This window comes from Lagopus muta, chromosome 7, assembly GCF_023343835.1.
Source record: "Lagopus muta isolate bLagMut1 chromosome 7, bLagMut1 primary, whole genome shotgun sequence".
In the NCBI taxonomy this organism is placed as follows: domain Eukaryota; kingdom Metazoa; phylum Chordata; class Aves; order Galliformes; family Phasianidae; genus Lagopus; species Lagopus muta.
The window spans coordinates 13,383,327-13,401,410 of record NC_064439.1 but is presented as its reverse complement, the minus strand read 5'-3'; the positions used below and the strand labels follow the sequence as shown (position 1 = coordinate 13,401,410).

Here is an 18,084-nt window from a genome sequence, read left to right as displayed (position 1 = left end):
AGCCCTTTGTTGGTAAGGATACTTCTGGTCTGCAGTTAGCACACAGCTCAAGGTACTCTTCAGTGTTCAGTGGCTTGCACGGCTCTGTGCCAAATCTCATCCTTCCTCTATTGCCTCCTTCTAAATCCTACTTCTTTGCAACCAATCTAAATAATTGTGCCTCTTTCACTCAAGTTGCCATCTCAGCACTTAGCCTCTTCAAAACAAACATGCTTTCCAGGAATAAATCCCTCTTGCCCTTGCATGCTGCTGACCTATTTTCCATAATGATTTTCCTCCTTCCCAGTTTTTAATTTACAGTAGAACTTCATTTGTCACCACAGAACTATTTATCTGAACAACTTGATACTCGGATTACAACATCTTCCTTAGATGAGAACAAATTAAGACAAAGGCACAACATACTTTCAAGTGCTATTAGCTGAGTTAATTAAAAGCTAAGAAGCATAAACAGAAATAAAAACACATGTGCATTTTGTGGTCGAATCCTTCCTCACCCCAAAAAGAAAAAAATCAACAGGCAAAAGCATGGAAGTCACACACATCTTAGAAAGACAAGTGCCAAAGTGCCTCTTTTCATCAAAAGGTCATATCACTTTATATATAGTTGTCTACATAAGCAAGCTTTTTACGGTTAACAATAGCATGTTGGGGAACTAGATACAAAAAGGAATCAGAACAACCTGGTTCAATTAGAATTGAAAGGGGGTAGGCATTGTTAAACTCCATATTTAAAGAACATAACGCCAAGTTGAAGGTTTCCAAATCCATAGAAATATGTTGTTCGGTTCCAATAAACCACATTCAAACCCCAGATAGGCCAGTCAGTGAAACCAGGCTAATCTAAGGTCTTCTTGAAGTAATATAAATATATTATATATTTTTTTATTATTTTTTTTTTCCTACTTCACCTCTTATCAAAAAAATATGTATCTGAAAAGAAAAACCAACACAGGAGAAACCAAGCACTTTACCTTTCAGTTCTGAAGCTACTGACTTCCAGATATGAAAGGACAGCTTGAAGAAACTCGTAGAAGCAGGATATTCCTTTGCTTCCAGAAAGAAGCGACTTCATAAATTAAACTGTACTGAGCTTTTCTTCCACTGCATCTTCAAGCAGGATCTTCAGGCACTTCTACTTTCCATTTCCACAGGGTACAACAACTTTCAGAATAATTAGCTAAACAAAACTAGAACCCTGTTTTGGCCCATTTTGGCTTTTTCAGAAGATAATGCAAGAGCTGCTATAATAGGCAACACAAACAATTTGAAAGTAAGCCTCTGTCTTGCCCTTGGGAAGTTAGTTTTGGTGTCAGTAGATCTGGGATGCATTTTGCACTTTCTCAAGCACCAGAAAAAGTGGACAATGCTAGCTTACCAATACTCCTGAATAGCTGGGAAGGAGAAAATTTTATCTATTTTGTCATCACATATATCAACTCTTGACCAGACTGGACAGTGAGTCTTTGAAGATGCAAAGGTCACAGTACCTCATAATTAAGAGTTGATTCAATAGGTAAAGTTAAGACCAGTTTGAAAAAGAAATGGAAAATTATGTGACAAAGGATGTGTGGCTTCTCACTAAAATTAATAAAGCTCACAGTGTTCACATGGAACTATAAAACTTAAAAAACAATATGAAAATATGGGCAGAAACAAACACAGGGGTTTAAAACTGTAAATTTTCATTTACTAAAAACAGCAGCCCCCCCCCTATTTTTCTAGTGCCAATTCTATTTGTCTCCATGAATAAGCATAGTTTAACCCTCAACTACCTAGAAGCTCAGAACGTTTCCCTAATAATTATAACCTTTTTGCAATCCAATTTAATTTAGAAAAAAAAAAAAATTTCAAGAGGAATTCATAAATTATTGAAATGCACTTGTCTTTCTCTCCTTAAATACAACCAGTTTGAAGACAGTAATGGCCAGGTAAAATGAAAACAAGAACAAGACTGTGCATATGCACACAAAATAACATTAAAATAAACTTTCAAAGAGAAAAGCTAATATTTTCCTTTGCTGATTTTAAACTAATTCCTGGTCTGACCAACTTACACTTAGCAGAGGAAATGAAATGCTTAAAGTAGAGCAGGATAACTTCTATGTCTCTTTGGACACGGTTAGAAATTAGTTCCCTGCATGGTGGAAAATCAGTGTTGCTAGAAACAATTATAAACAGAAAACATCCTAAGAGAGGCTGAAGCGTGCAGTCTCTGTATGCCTAGGGTAACAGAGGTGTCTATGCCCACCTACAATTCAGGACAGAGTGCACACTTCCACTGACTTGTGGTTAAGGAGCACCCCTTGAGCTTTATGGGGAAAAACGCATCTTTCTATTCATCCTACACTGCTGTATACATCCAGTGCAGAAGGACACACTTGTACGTAAAAAGACCAGCACTGCACTGGTGCATTTGCTACAGGAAACACATTTAAGCACTGGAAAGTTGGAGGCTCTTTGTGTAAATAAATGCAGGTCATCTAAATGGAATTTGAGTATTTGACACTTTGCTATTGAAATCAGATAGTCTAAAAGACAGTTCAGAAATGTGCTTTTCACCATACAAAAACTCTGAATATAGCTCAAGTTTTGAGCAGTTATATTCTGGCACAGTAAAGAAATGATTAACTGCAGTTACTGGATAGGTAAGTAAGACCAGAGAAGAACTTCTACACAATACAAATCCATGGAGCTGGGGAAAAAAAAAAGAAAGAAGAAAAAAAAAAAAAAAAAAAAAAGGCGAAATGAGGCTAAATATAAGGAGAAAATCCTTACTGGGGTGACGTATCAGATGGTGAAAGGCTCCCAGGGGAAGAAGCAGAATCCCCACTGCTCAACACATGTAAAAGCAGCACAGACAAAAAACTACAAGATAGGCTGCAGGGAAAAACTCAATATATAGTAAGAGGATGGTTCAGATGACCTAATAATATAACAGGATTTAAAGTGACTAGATAATTCTATTATCATTAACCACATTCACAGCAGTACAAGCTAAAACACTGTTGCTATGGTAATCAATCCTGACGTATTGGTGCAGAAAATGACTGCAATACAAGGGCTGGAAAAGAATCGAACCCGCACCTCTTATCCGCAATGAATTAATGTACCAGTCAGCTGGCTAACTATTCGACATGAAACTCTATATCCAGCTTCCCACGAGCCTTTAAAAATAGATAGTAAAGCATGGCTGAGTGTCTGATATTCAAATACAGGGTTCTGCTAAGGCAAAGTCAGTTTAGATGCAAGGTAGGAGCAACGTGGTTTGTAGAGAACACTGATGGAAACTTGTGAATTAGTCACAGGTGCTTGGAGTCCCCTTTTCTTTGTATTGCCTGGTTTCTCTTAGCCCAAAGTAAGCAACCACTGCTAAAAGGACAATGCATGCACACTCCGAATCACATGCTGCTAAAGCTCCATCTGATGAGACCATGAGAACAGCTTGTTTTCCACAGGGAAGGTAAGAAATAGAAGAAAGCTGAAGTGATTATTTCATCTGTCCTTTTCTAAGTAGCTCTATAAACAATAAACTGTAATAAAAGAATCCTACTTTTATTCTCAACATCTATTCCTTTTTTTCTCTCAAAAATTCTCAGCTTTAAGATTAAAGCCACAAGGAAACAAAGCTCAGCAGTCTCTTGATCAAATATCATCATCATCAAATCAGTTCCATTTGTGCAGGAACACCATTACACTGTTCTAATGAAGTGCACACCTCGGAGCAATGGGAAATGGGTACTAGTTTCTCCATTCAGTTTCCCCCATTACTTACAGCAACAGTAAAGGAACATGTGGCAGGAAATCGGGAAGCTAAGCCTGGCAGTAGTAAAGTCGTTAAAGCCCGGAAAAATTCATGAACTCAAATTTCGAGAATAGAGTTAATCATCCCTGGTACCACTCAAATAGGGGCTGCTTGGATGTTTGTTAGTAAAACTGGAAAACTCTTACAAGTTGTTTTTGGGTGTTTTTGTTTATGGCAACTGAGAACTTAAAATAGGGCACTGGTGCTCTTCTTCCTCCAAAACAAAATTCTTTCACTAAGACAACAGGAATTGAGTGGGAATGAAATCACTCTAAAGAACCACTACATGCTCCCAGTTCTGTAATACAGAAAAAAAGATGTTGTAGTACATATTTAGGTAAAATTATGGGGATATGTGGACAGCTTCTGCTCCTCAGAATTTCGCAGTTATGTTTCCTTTCCAAAAATATTTATCAAGGGAAGAAAGTATTTCTTTTGGCCTTTTAATGGTCTACATCACTGTGAAGTGAAATAACTCAAAGCAGACAACACAGAACTGAAAGTATATTCTAGATTATTTGAGTCATGTATTCAAAAAGGAACATGTTTTCAACTGCAAATGCTGGCATTTTCATGTTACTCATTGTTTCATGCAGCAGGTCCATAGTCTAGTTTGAAAGCAACTATAAGCAAACAAATATACAAGAAAGTAAGAATAAAACCTTAATATACTCAGTTACAAAAATATCTGAAAAAGGCTAAAAATAAACCTGCCTATTTCTTAAGAAAAGCCATTAAATTGGACCTTAATGAATGCGTTACATTCAAAGTGAGAAGGAAAGTACATATGTCAAAGAAAAGGTAAGAGCACAGTAGAGCTTTCAATATTCAAAAATCTAAACAGAAACAAAATATTTGATAGATGTGCTAAATAGTTACCCTGGTGTATTAAAAACTGCTTACATAACATATATAGTTTGTAAAATCTTGTCAAAGATAAGCATATAAAATGATTCAATTTCTATCAGAACATTCTTGAGATGCTAGAACATGCCTGGATTCATAAGACATTTATCAACTGATGAAAATACATCCCTTAGATTGAAAGCAGTCTGTAAAATGCTGTATGTCTATTTTGTTTCTATTTTAATATATTTCATTAGTATTTTTCTTGGAATTTAAACAAAAATGTTCCTGCTTGTGTGAGTTTCAAGTCATTAGCGCCAAAACTCCAGCCAATGTTTCATGAGAAAATTACTGAATTGTGTCTGTTTATGATTATAACGCAGATTTCTCAAGAAAATTATTCCCTCTTGAGCATTAAAAACTAAATGAGTATGAAAAACTAGAATGTGTTTAATGTGACCAAGGTAGCTTTTCCCGCCAAAATGCCTCAATTTAATCCAAAGTAATTTTTGAAAACTTAAACAAAGTCTAATAAAAGTTACTTCACTTCCAAAAATGACGTACGTTTACCAGAAAAGTCTGATATAAAACTATCATTAAAAAAATCCAAATTGCAAAGGCCAAGGATTTTACAATGCAACTGCTGTAAATAATTTTTTTTTTTTTTTTTTTTTTTTTAATGGAAGTTCACGGATGAGTCAAAAAGAGCATGTGTGAGAAAGAGAAAGAAATCCCACAGCAACGGAGAAATTTAACTGAAAAATTAAATGAAGGAGCCAAAAGCAGACACACAGATGGTAAAAACTGGCAAAAATAAAAAGTAAAAATCATGCTCTTAAGTACCAACAGATGCAGTGACTTTAAAATATTACTCCTTGAGGATACACAAAGACAATAATCCCAGATTGTGATTTCTGGGACAGTCTACTGCTGCTCTCGAGCCACGGAACACACCGTATTGTGCAGAGAAAAATGAAGTGCCAGACGTGGAGATATCTGCACTGCCAGTCTCCTAAAAGGGAAGAAAATTAAGCTATCCAACAGTGTGAAATTAATGTCTTCAGAAAAAAAAAAAAAAAAAAAAAAAAAAAAAGGAAAAAGAAAAAAGAAAAAAGAAAAGAAAAAAAGTTAACTGTGTAAATGAGACAAGAGAGGCGACTTGCAGAATTTCTCTGCAGGTTGATAATACTACAGGACTGAGCATGAATTTGTTATTATTTGAGCATTTTTGAAATGTTCTTTCCTGAAACTTCACAGTCCAGATAGAAAGAAGCCTGAGCAACCTAGGATCAGCGCTGACAAACACTGCTGCATGAAAAGCTTTGCTGGTCTCCAGTCTTATTTAGGGTATTCTTGACTTTAATCACCACAATTTCTTAAAAGCCACCACAGTTCATGCTACCACTATTAACAAACAGAAAAAGAAATGAGCCAAGAATTGAAATTTGAGAAACTGCTTTAAGTTCTTCTTTTTCTGAAAAAATATTCTTAAAATCAGAACTTGATACGAATAATCATTAGTACTTTTAAAACATGCTGCTAAAAACTGATTGTCCAGTGAATTAAATTTACACTGCTACACATCATTGCACACTGTTTGCTCAGGGACATGATTTAGCAGAGGGTTGTCAGGGTAGTATAGTTTGGTTGAGGTTGGACTTGAAGATCTTTAAGGTCTTTTCCAACCTGAGCAAGTCTGTGGTTCTATGATTCTATGATTAAACAAACCCAGCATCTTAGGTCATTGCCATGATTTCAGGCCAGCTGTAGTTGAAGCAAAGTAAAAGTCAAAGAAAAGAACATTATATTTCTTCTAGCATGCAAATAAATTTATACTGAGCATTTTCTTCTCTAAAACTGAAGAAGAATATACCATACAGGACGGATATAATAGTAGGAAGGTGGCCCAAAAGGTGTAACTGGGGCCAGGCAAGCCTCAGCAAGTGGCTACATGCTCACTGGCAGCTCCAACCAAAGCCACATGCCCTGCACTCATTCCCCCCTCATCCGTGCCCCTCAACAGGCCTGGCTCTCAGCAAGCCACACCAGGGCCCTGCAATCCTCACCATCGCGCATAACATCTGAAGATGTCTCCTTCACACAGAGAGCAGTGTGTGTGACCTTCGAATCACCAGCAAAACCTATCAGTCAGTTTGAAGAAAGAATGAGCTAAAAGAGTATTTCTGAAGATAAAACTATTCCTACTGAGTACAAGATACTCCTGGGGTTACTTTCTGAACTCTGTGCTTTGTTGTTATAATTATTGCCTAGGAAATCAAGATAAATAAAAATGGCATGATGGAATACTCGGTGTAAGTTTCAATAATTCAAATAGAGATGCTCAGATATGACTGCTTTCTTTTGGGGCATTTAATTTAGTCTGTTCTCTGGATAAATGACTTGAAATTATAAGCAATCATGAATTCCTGCATATTAGGAAAGTAAAGATTTTTGAAGACAAATGAGGATGTCCACGAGGAAGAGGAAATTAAGTTTTGATATAAAGAGACTGAACATTGGCTGCCTGCCACCGGAAGAAATATTGGTAGGAGCAGAGAGGTTTTGTTTATACTCAATACCTCACCCCAAAGGTGTTTATTCCACAGTTTGTAAAAATATTTGCAATAAACAGCCGGAAGATACATTTATTTTTTTTCTTTTTGGAAATAGTTGCATGTGTATGTATGCTGGCCTCAATATTAATTTTTAAACTGTGAAAACAAATAATGCCTTAAGTGGCAAATGTTCTAAAATAATGCAAATAGCAAACTGATTTTGCTCAGATTTATAAATAGATATCTCCAGGCTGGGGAAAAAAAAAAAAAAAATAGCATTAAAAATTAAATCCAAATGAAGTTAAAGTAATCATATGCAGCTGGCATGAAAGTGAATGATACCTTAATATGGAATTCTTAAAACATAACATACAAGAGATCAAAACTTAAAAGGAGTATTTATTTCTAAAGTAAAACCTTTACAGCAGTCTATTAAATGAAATGTTCAGTTCATTAATAATTGTTGTGCCGCTTGCTTCACATGTTTCCAATCGATTACTTCCTCATGGAAGCATTAGTTCTGCTGTATTTATTTTAATTCTGTGTACCCTGAGTGTGAAACATTTCTCTACCAGAGTCACAAAGCACTTTTCTTGCTCTGGTATAGGGACTGAGTGTAAATTCTCACCAATGCCATAAGGCAGCTGACAGTTGCTGGTTCTTAGGAAGACATTTTTATTGATCAAATCAGATCTGATGAAAGAGTACAAAAAAAGAGAAAAATTTGCTTCTGCTTTGTATGTGAGACACACAAAATTAGATGACTTTTTAATACACCCTTCCCAAACTACTTTCTCTTCTCTCTGCTCACTCTCTCCCCCAGCCGTGGATACTACCTATCCTATCTGCATCGGATGCAATTCCAAGCAGTTTCAAGATAAACTTAGGATGGGCTTATTTTCAAATCAGTCAATGAATGAATTGGCAAGGCTGGTCCATTATCTTCTTTTATCTTCCCGTTACACTGATTAAATAAATTAAAATCTCACAGTATAGCCCATCAACTAGGTTGTATTACGTAATTCCATTCACTGAGTTGCTGCACTCACTAAATCTTGCTGTGTCATTTCATGAAGAATCATGACATATCTCAAAGTATCCTATAAATTACATTAACCACTTAATACAGCCAAAGAGGACTTACTTAAGCAATAAAATACTTAAGCAATAAAATCAAGATTAAATTTGAAACCCAAAATAAAATAAAAACCCAGACACATTACTCCATATAATTCAATTATTAACTCTAAGTTATACAGTTCCGTTCCCTTTTACAGCAAATTGCAACCGTGTCATTAAAATGACTTGTCCACACAAGCTTTTTAAAAAGAAAATGACTGTTATTTAGATCAACGGAAAATGAATTAATTATCTCTTCCACAATTTTCAGGTCAAACTTGGCTTTCTTCTGTAAGCATCTTCCTATCATTAATAATTCATAAAAGGAAAAAAATCACCCTGCCATAACTGAATAAATTAGATAAAGATAAGTTTCCCATTCAGATAAAATTTGTCATCTTCCCTTGCTCAAAATACGCACTCTTGCTTTACTTCTGTTCAGTTTGGAATTAAATGACCTGCATGACTCTGCAGGGATTCATCTGAATCTCCTCTAAAACCTACGATGAGATGCAAAAAATGCTGAGCTCCTCTTCTCTGGATGGGACCTCATTGCACTGTTTTGCAGAGAACAGTACAGCTTCCATTACAAATTCTAAATATAAATATTTCTTGAAAATAAGTGACATTAGCCATATAGAAGACAATAATGTACCAGGAAGAAAATTTGACTATTAAAAAATAATAAAAAATGCAATTATTTTTCCGTTTCAAGTCAAGCAAATTCTAAAATGAAAATCAAATTAACTGAAAACTAAGTTAATTCAGGGCTTTAACTAAGGGCAGACTGACTCCTAATGCAGAGTTATTGCAGTTTGGCTTGGCAGCAAAATAAAGGAAATTCTCAGTCTTTAGTTTCCTTATGATTTGTAAGGAACAGAGGAAAAAAAACATATTTGAGATAACTTTCCAATTTTGGATGGTCTTTCTGATAGAACATGAAAAAGGACACCCGAGAATGAAACAGAAAAGGGGTTTGAGGAGCTGAGGTTTTGAGATGGCCTCACTTCTTTCCTAGGAAGAAAGGAAGAATCAGTTTGACAGAAACCTATAGTATGAAATGCAGAGCAGGAATGCAGGAAGAAGAAAAACAAACAAGAAAATGAGAATACAAAGTGAAAGCTTTTTCTTTCCATTAAAAATATCAATATCATATACTACCAGTACCATCTTCTGAAACAAAAATGCAAAATTTCATCTTAAACAGCAATGGCACATATAATCATTTACATATTTACACTTCAGTTAAAAGGCTGGAATGCAGACTGAGCAGAATGTTAATTTGAAATTAAGAAGACCAAGGGCAAGAGAGAATCCTCTATAGGCACAATTAACAGAATTGGTTTAATACACTTAAAACTTTTAACCTTGTGATCTTTGAAGCAAACAGTGGAACTGCATCTATTTCAGGTTTGTACAGAAGGGCTGCACAGCCCCGAAAAGTTTTATAGCACTGTAAACTAATGAAATAAATTATTTTAATTTGGTGAGATCTATTTTCATTAACTGTATTGCCCTCTAAGGGAATGAGGACAAATTTTAATTTTCCTAATGCATCCCACTCTTGTGTTCCTTTGGCACAGCAGGAGCTCTGTGCCCAATGCTGCGGCACTGCCGGCACCTCCAGCAGCTCCTTGCGCTGCCCACTGCGGCTCTTGAGCAACAAGCATGCTGTGAACACAGCAAGACTATTGCTATTACAAACAGCCAGCTGGGATACAACAACATGTATGTCTGTGCTAGAAAGAAAACATACTAAAAGATAAAGCTCCTCCGCAACGTAATGAAAGAATGAGAAAACAAGTTTTTAAAAGCAGAGGAGGAAGATCTCAAACATTCCTTGGATGAAATGCTCTTCTGTGCACAGCGGGACACTTTCAGATGTCCTTAACTGCCCTGCTATCAGAGGCAGACAGCAGTGAAGGGAGCCAGAGGTGGTACTGTGCTGCAAAGTATTTTGGAAAAGATAGGAAAAATAACAGCAATGATTTATTTAAAGCTTCTTAGAGAATCTGCATGTAATTTAAGAGTATGACATACCATCCATGGCACCAAAGCTTAGTTACCATTAATTACTATAACAACATGATTACTTAAATACTTTGGTCCAAAAGGGCAGGAAAACAGCTACCCTAAAAAGGCCAATGCTCTCCAGAAAGGCTCTGCAGAACAGAGGTCGTGTTTAGACTTCAGCCCAGTCCATCTACACTCCTATGAGTACGTCCATGTCTATAAGATTGTCCATTAATGATGCACACCTGAATGTGCTGCATGCTTTTCCTACTAATCATTAAAATCCACTATTGTTGTTGTTCCATTTCTTTTGTTTTGTAAAATCAACTCTTCTATATGTATGCATATGCATATTTAATTGCAAAGTACTATTTTCTCTCCACATACACAAGTACATTCTGCCACTGCATTAATATCTACACAGCAGCACATAACCGAGCACAGCCTGTAGCCCCAAAACTGACTCGCCTATTTAATACACAGTATGAAATGACAGATTATTTTTGAAGGAGAACAAGATAGATGCCAGCATGAAATGCTGTTTATAAAAGCAGCACTACTACAGCTGTCCCCAAGCAATAAAGCTGTTTATTCCAACATCCTATCTCATATAAACTGAAATGCTCAGCACTGAAAAATAACTTCAAGGCTGTTTGTAACTCCAAGACAAATAAGAAAAAGAAACTCTTTTCCAAAATATACAATTAAGATCACATCCATAAATGTCCATCTTGCATAAAAATGTACAGACTTCTAAATTCCATGTTAATATTTTCTTAAAACCAGTACATACTGTAGTTTGAAATTTGAAATTTTAACTCTGTACCTGCTGACGTGTTATTATGAAGATGGGCCTTTCTATTTAATGTTTCTTTTTCTGTAGTTATATATGCATTTAGAGAATATTAATATGTGCATTAGTATAGTCATCTCTAAAGTACATGCAAAATGCAGAGATTCTTCTGAATCCAGAATACATGACAATATATTCCAGCATGAAAAGTTAGATGGCTTTTAGATACTGAAATAAAGTAATCTGGAATTGAAGCCACGGAAGTAGCTCATAGGGGTCCAGTCTGGAAGTTCATTGGCTGTCCTCCTTCACTTTGATTTGAGACAGACTTGAGACTGCTACTGAACAGTAGGGAGCTGGGGGTATTTCTGCAGGTTCTCAAAATGTAAACAGCTAAGTACAGGTTTCTCATTTTGGAGTTTATTTTGCACAGTAGAGTTTTCTAATGTAATAATGATGATTATTATAATAGTGATGATTACTATGTTAACAATAATAGTAATAATAATAGGAAGAAAATATCGAAAAAGTCAACAGAATAAAAATTCTTTTGTGTGGTCATACAAGGATTAGCAGTACCTAATATCATATTCTTCTGTGAAGTCAAAAGCATCATAAAGCATCCCAAAGGTCTAATTAGTCAAAATAGTTATGTTATAATGCTTACATTATGTTATGTTATATTAACTACATCACATCATATTGTAATGTATTTTATAATATAATCTTCATACATACATATAATTACACCTTTGTTTAAGCGTGGCTTCAAGGAATCAAGGTGCTCTTTGGCAGCCAGATGAGGTATTTCACTGGTACAGGAGTAGATGCAGCTGCTGCCCTAGCTAACACGTAAGCACTCCTCTTGTGTTTACGGGAGCCAAGCAAGCACTTTCAGCTTATGTATCAGCTGGGGCTTTTAGCTCCTGAGCTAAATTACTTAAAATCGTGCAGATGTATGAAAACAAAGGGGGAAGGAGGTACCTATTTACCTATAGTAGCAGCAGCTAACAGAAAATAATCTTGAGCCAAATCAAGTTTTCCACCTTCTTCGTGACACAGGAGAGAAAGGAAACAATTGCCAAGAACCTGCCTGAAGTAGTAAAAATGCTGGATTTGCATATGAATGTGTGATTGCAGAGACTAAAATCTTGCAGGGGCACCTTGAGGCCTGATCAGCTCTATGACTAACATATACTATATGCAAATCCTCTATAACTGCTGGCCACTAATTCTACCTGCCCATAGTTACAGCTATGGCCTAAGATTTAATTCAGTGTCACATGCCAAGTGCCGCTTTTCTTGTCCATCACCTATAGCTCTGCTGCAGACACAGAGACACAAACCACATGAGAAGGATGTGCTCTGCTCACCGCCTCCTGGCTGGACCTGGTCACTCAGTGAAGATTTCAACTCTCTCCCCAAAAAACAGAACAGGCCCAGCTAAACAGAAAGACAGAAGTGTGTTCTATTGAACATGAGAAGCTTTACAATCATGCTTCTGTTTTACATTTTATTTGTTGCTATTGTTCTGTATTCATTAAGGTTATCACAAGAGACAAATTACAAAATTATGTACTCGATAGGGAAGAAAGCAAGGAGACACCATCTTGGCATTGCACAGAATAACAGATAAGAAAGTTAGACTGAAATCTGACTAATCCTTTTACCAAGTCTTAAATTAGCAGAATTCCTAACGATGATATTTTTCCTGAAGTTTCTATCTGTACATGTGAACAATTTGAGGCAAAGAACAGCCTGCAGCTCCACAAGCCTCTCCATCTTCTGTTCATGAAGCACTGAAATTGCAGACTTTGATGTTGTATAGTTACAGAAGTAGTGGAGAAATAAATAAATAAAAACACAGCTGTCGGACAAGGACAAACACAAAAGAGGCACACGAGTGAAAATAAAGATGATCATATGCATTAGCTATAACCTTATATAACATTCAGAACTAAAAAGAAAAAAAAAAAAAGCCTACATTTCTACCTTCTATCCTTGTATTAAAACACAAAATAGAAGTAGGGCTTTTGATGAAAAATTGGACAACATGGTTAAGATGGAGCATAAGAATCCAAAGAAAATTAATGATTCAAATGCACCGATCTATCTCTAAAGCTCCAATTTTCCTTTTTCAACAGATAGTTCTGAAATGCACTAATTTATACCATCTGAATGTTTTTAGAAAGTCTATTCAATCACATTAAAAGCAAGCCTTATTTTGCTGAAAATAACAGCTGAAGGCAGATACTCTGTAGATGGAGATAAAACCGTATACTATTTGAATGTCTGATCTCATTGTTGAAAAAGCAACTTGAGAAACTGCATAAGATCACTGGATGGATGTCACAAACAACTTACTGAGAGTATTCTGCACAGCAAATTTTTGCTCAAGAGGATAGCAGTAGTAAACACTTCTCTTCCCACTTCGGGATTCAATTTGCTTTCATCTCTGGCTTTGGTTGCTACTTAGAAGCTACAAGGATTTTAGGCATCAGACCTATTCTTCAGTAATAGGCATGAAATTTCACTTCATTTCCTGCCTTGCTCTCATTTACTGGCAAGTACACATATGTACAGATATACATCACATACATGTATATTTATGTACAAGTTTAATTGAACAAACCTCTTTACACTTGGAAATCTGATCAACTGCTTTCAAATGAAGCAGGGTAGTTGTAGAATTTCCCTTTACTGCTGTTCTTGCCCCTTTTCCCACTACTGAGAACAGCAGGGTGCTCTTAATCCTTCTGCAAAATAGGCTTTTGCAGTAGAGCACCGAAAATACTATTTCAGTTCAAGTTTTCCTGGTTGCTAACAGTTTCAATATTTGATTAATGAAACTAAAATGACCACACAAGAAAAGTGTTCTGTATACTTAAACTTCAGAAACTGGTGAAAAGTTTCTCTTTATTATGTTCCTTTTTCATGTCTCTCTATTATAAAACAGCATGATTCCAGATTTGATCAGACCTTGAGTAAGTCTTTAGGTGAGCTCAAGAAAAAATAGATTTCCCAAATGAAAGTGACATTACCATGTAGTTGAATACATTTGGAAGGAAATAAGAAATCTCAAGCCTTTCCTCAAAGCTTGGTTGCTGTGGGAGAAAAAATAGTATTGTGGAGGGGAAGGCAAAGAACAAAAACAACTTTTTCTTTTCCTAAAATATTTGAGAATTAAGTTAAAGCTCACAAATGTTGTCACTAGTACTTAATGATCTACGAAACAGAACGAGTGAAATTACTGAGTGAAGCAGTAAAAAAAAAAAAAGGGCTTACCTTTCTAAAGTTATTTTGAAGTGGTCTCTAGATATTTGATTTTATGGTAGCAAGGTGATTCTTGGGTACAAACAATTTCACATAACTGACTTCATGGTCATGAGAAATGTCACAGCTTTCTAGGAATTACACTGATCAATTTGCCCTGTGGACAGTTGAGAACTCCGGAACTAAACTGGAAACAAACCTCAGGCAGTAGTAGCTAACCAGCATACACAAACAGAACGTCTTAAAGGATGCAGGAGGCAGAATTAATCTTTTCCACTTCTTTGATGTATCACTCCAATTTAGCAGAGCCCTAGTAAAGCACAATAGGTAGGAGCAAAAGCAATTACTTCAAGGAATTTTAACAGGCTCTGAGCGTTCCTCCATTTAAGGCACTAAAACTTACACAGATCTACAGAAGTATTTCTCTAACAACTACTAGAACATTTCTAATTCTGTGCTTTGATTAGTCCCTGCTACAGCAGCCTATAATGATTTCCTAGAAAGGAGGTGTCTTGCAGTTCCATCTGCAGAGCAGGCTGTGATGTTGCAAGATTACCGTTTGCTCTGTGGTTCTGCTTATTGGAAATGAGGCATTGCCCACATAAAAATAACTTCGGCACATCACACCCTCCCTCCTCAAAGTGCAATTCCAGTAAATGTTCATGTATGGTAGAAACTGACAATGATCATCCTGAAGTTGTTTTTTTTTTTCTCCTTATATTCAAAGGAGGAGGTGTGGAAAATTTGAGAGAAGCAATTCAGCCCAAGCCCAGAAAGCCTTTCCTAACAACAAGCCTCTGGGAGCCTGCAAGACAAATGGTAGCACTTGCTGTCTAGTCTGCAGAGCCACAGAGGGAGGTTGGACAAGGACTGTCACCACTCTTGGAATCTGTCAGTGTTGCACAACTGGTTTCTTAGCACAGCCCAACACCTCTGGCCAGACATTGTGTCTGCTACTTCTTATGCACATGCTGTGCTATACATAAAGGAACAGGGCTGGAAGTCACTAAACGAACCGACTTTGCCAGGTCAGCAAACTACACTGCAACCTCCTTGTTTGAGTCCCTCCTTTCTGCATTTGCTCTCAGATTATCCATTTCCACTGACAGCATTTCTATGGTGTTGAATACAGAGCTTTAGCTAGGAGAAGGAAAGAGGATAAGGCAAACGGTGTTGTAAGAAAAGCGCTTTGCACAACCTAAATACAGAAAGCTTATAAACTGAAAGACATTTTTCAATGAGTAATATGCTTTGAAGCCAGGGTCAGTAAGATAGGTCTGGCCTTTTGTCTCCGGCACAATTAGCTCATCTATTTGTAGTTTCCAGCACAGGCACTGGATACACACACAACTTGTTACTTGTTTTTTTAAAAGAACAAGAACCTGATTGTGTTCTGAAAATTCTGGTTCTGTTATTAACAGGCTTTCCAGATTCAATTTCTGTGAAACTAAACAAACGGCAAACAAAAATGAAAGGCCAAACCAGTGGGGGGGAAAGGGGGAGGGGGGGGGGGGGAAGAAAAAAGAGCCCACAGAGGACACTGAAAAAGATACCAGAGATCAAACCCCAAAACCAAAGGGAATTTCTCTCTGCATTTCCTCCACTCTCCGCTGGGCCTTTCCCTTTCTTTCTGCAGAGCTGTGCATCACCCCATCCTCACCTCCTGTTCATATCCTGTTAAACAGCTTTCAGCCTAATTAATTATCCTGCTGGCATGAAATGGCAAAGGGACAGGCAAATTCGAAAGAACACATCGAAAGAATGGATCCTCCTCTCTCTTTCGGAAAGCAACAAAAGAGAGACCAGAAGCCAAAAACTTACTCAAACAAAACATAAAATTTGCAAATTCAGATTTCAACCAGTTAGCCTGCAAAACATATACACTTTCAGACTACCATTTACCTAATTTGTGAATAAATTGAACTAGGTAAGCCATTCAGAGACCAAAATCAGCAGAAAACGTAATACTTCTTTTAACACGGATTCCCATGCATTAAAATATTCATGTACCCAATATTCTACAGGACGATCACTATTAAGATTCCTAATCCAACCTCTTTTGCTGAGACAACAGCTTTGCTAACTGCCACAGTGAAAATCTAATGATACTTGAAGCGTGCCTCGAAAACATCAAAGCACCAGCAGGGAGACACCTCCAGCTCAGGGCACCGACCTTCCCCTTTCAGTGCAGAGGCAGCAGCTGAACTCACCAACACTAGCTGTGTCCACTCTGAGGGAAAAACAGCAATGAAATTGCCACCATGGGTCCTGCCACGGAATGTGCAGGGGAAAAAACACCAGGATCAAGGGCAGAGATCCTTCTGTATAAAATAAATTCTGTTTTCACATCCTGCTGCTATAAAATACAAACCTTATACATTTATGCTCAATGCAAAATCTCAACATTGTATAAGGAGGAAACATAAGGAAAAAGCCCTTATATTCACCATTCTTTATATGGAGTTGCTGTTATACCTCCAGTCTCCATAATAAAGATGCATTTCCATTGTACTTTTCAGGACATTTCTTGAAAAATTTGAGACAAACACAACATATGACTGTTATGTAATAATAAGTTCACCTTTCACCTTCTAGGACTATCAACAAATAAAATAATAAACAAAAATTGAGTCAAAATTACTCAATGTTTCAAAAAACTCCAAAATGATGAGCGGTAAAAATGTACACTAAATAAACAAGATAGCAGTTTCTTCTAATTTATAATCAAACTATGTTGCAAGGGTATGAACAACAAAATATTTCAAAGTACAATGTCAAAATTGATCCATATTTGGCTTCTTTGTACTAATATTATTAACTTTCTTCTGCAAAATATTTATCAAAATTATACTCTGTAAATAAATTAATTCTGTTGGTGTTGGTTGTGAAGAACAGCAGCACTCCATATACTACGTAAATGGGTGTGTAACTCAAAAATGAAATAATTTACAACTGTCTATTTTCAGTCTTAATGCAGCATTTTGGAAGCAGACACAATCCCTTACAAATTCAGTCTGTGTATTTCTGGTACTTGAATCTCACTTAGAGAGCCAATATCACATAAGAATATTTTTTTTCTTTTTTTTTGTAATATTTTGCAGTAGCATAAAGATTAGATTGATAAAGTAATATATATATATACATATATATTACCTGTTCTTGCCTCTCCAGCCACTTGTCCACCATGGGATGACTGGCACTTAACGATGAACGAGCATTGTCTCTCTGAAACTGGTTAGACCAGCTACTAGTATCTCGTGGTAGGCTTCTGTAGTTTTCATCTTTCTATTTTAAAAGAAACAAAAAAGTATCTTATATAAAAAAAACCCAACCAGTCCTTGCACATTATCAATGCAGCTGGTTATTAAAATCATACAAAGAGAAGAAGGACAAAGGAGAAAGTAGGTCTGGCTGACCTCAAGGACCAGAACATACAACTTGACTGCTTGGTGTGCGCGTGTAAAGATATTCCATTTCAAGAGCTCCCCTTCCTTAGCACCTGATAAGTCCAAACACAGCCTTCTGTGGGTTTGTTGCTCCCATTTGTGCCTCTCTACCGGCCTTTCCCAACTTCAAACCTCTAGTGCACAGACTTCCCAAGAACATACTCCATCAGGCTTTCAGAATACCCAGCTCCTTAAAAAAGCAAACACACCATACAACCTTCCCCCTAGAAACAT

At 36.6% G+C, this 18,084-nt stretch overlaps 1 protein-coding gene across 16 annotated transcripts in view; it reads right to left on the bottom strand.

Annotated features, from left to right (window-relative positions):
• PARD3 (par-3 family cell polarity regulator) overlaps nt 1-18,084 on the bottom strand; it is a 426,281-nt gene that overhangs the window by 229,851 nt on the left and 178,346 nt on the right. For 13 of the 16 annotated variants that reach the window (XM_048952157.1, XM_048952142.1, XM_048952154.1 and 10 more), the window contains exon 5: nt 17,558-17,689. The exons of the other annotated variants lie outside the window; for them this stretch is intronic. In XM_048952157.1, coding sequence (XP_048808114.1) covers nt 17,558-17,689 — 132 coding nt within the window. The remainder of the gene's footprint in view (nt 1-17,557; nt 17,690-18,084) is intronic. 16 annotated transcript variants of the gene reach the window in all.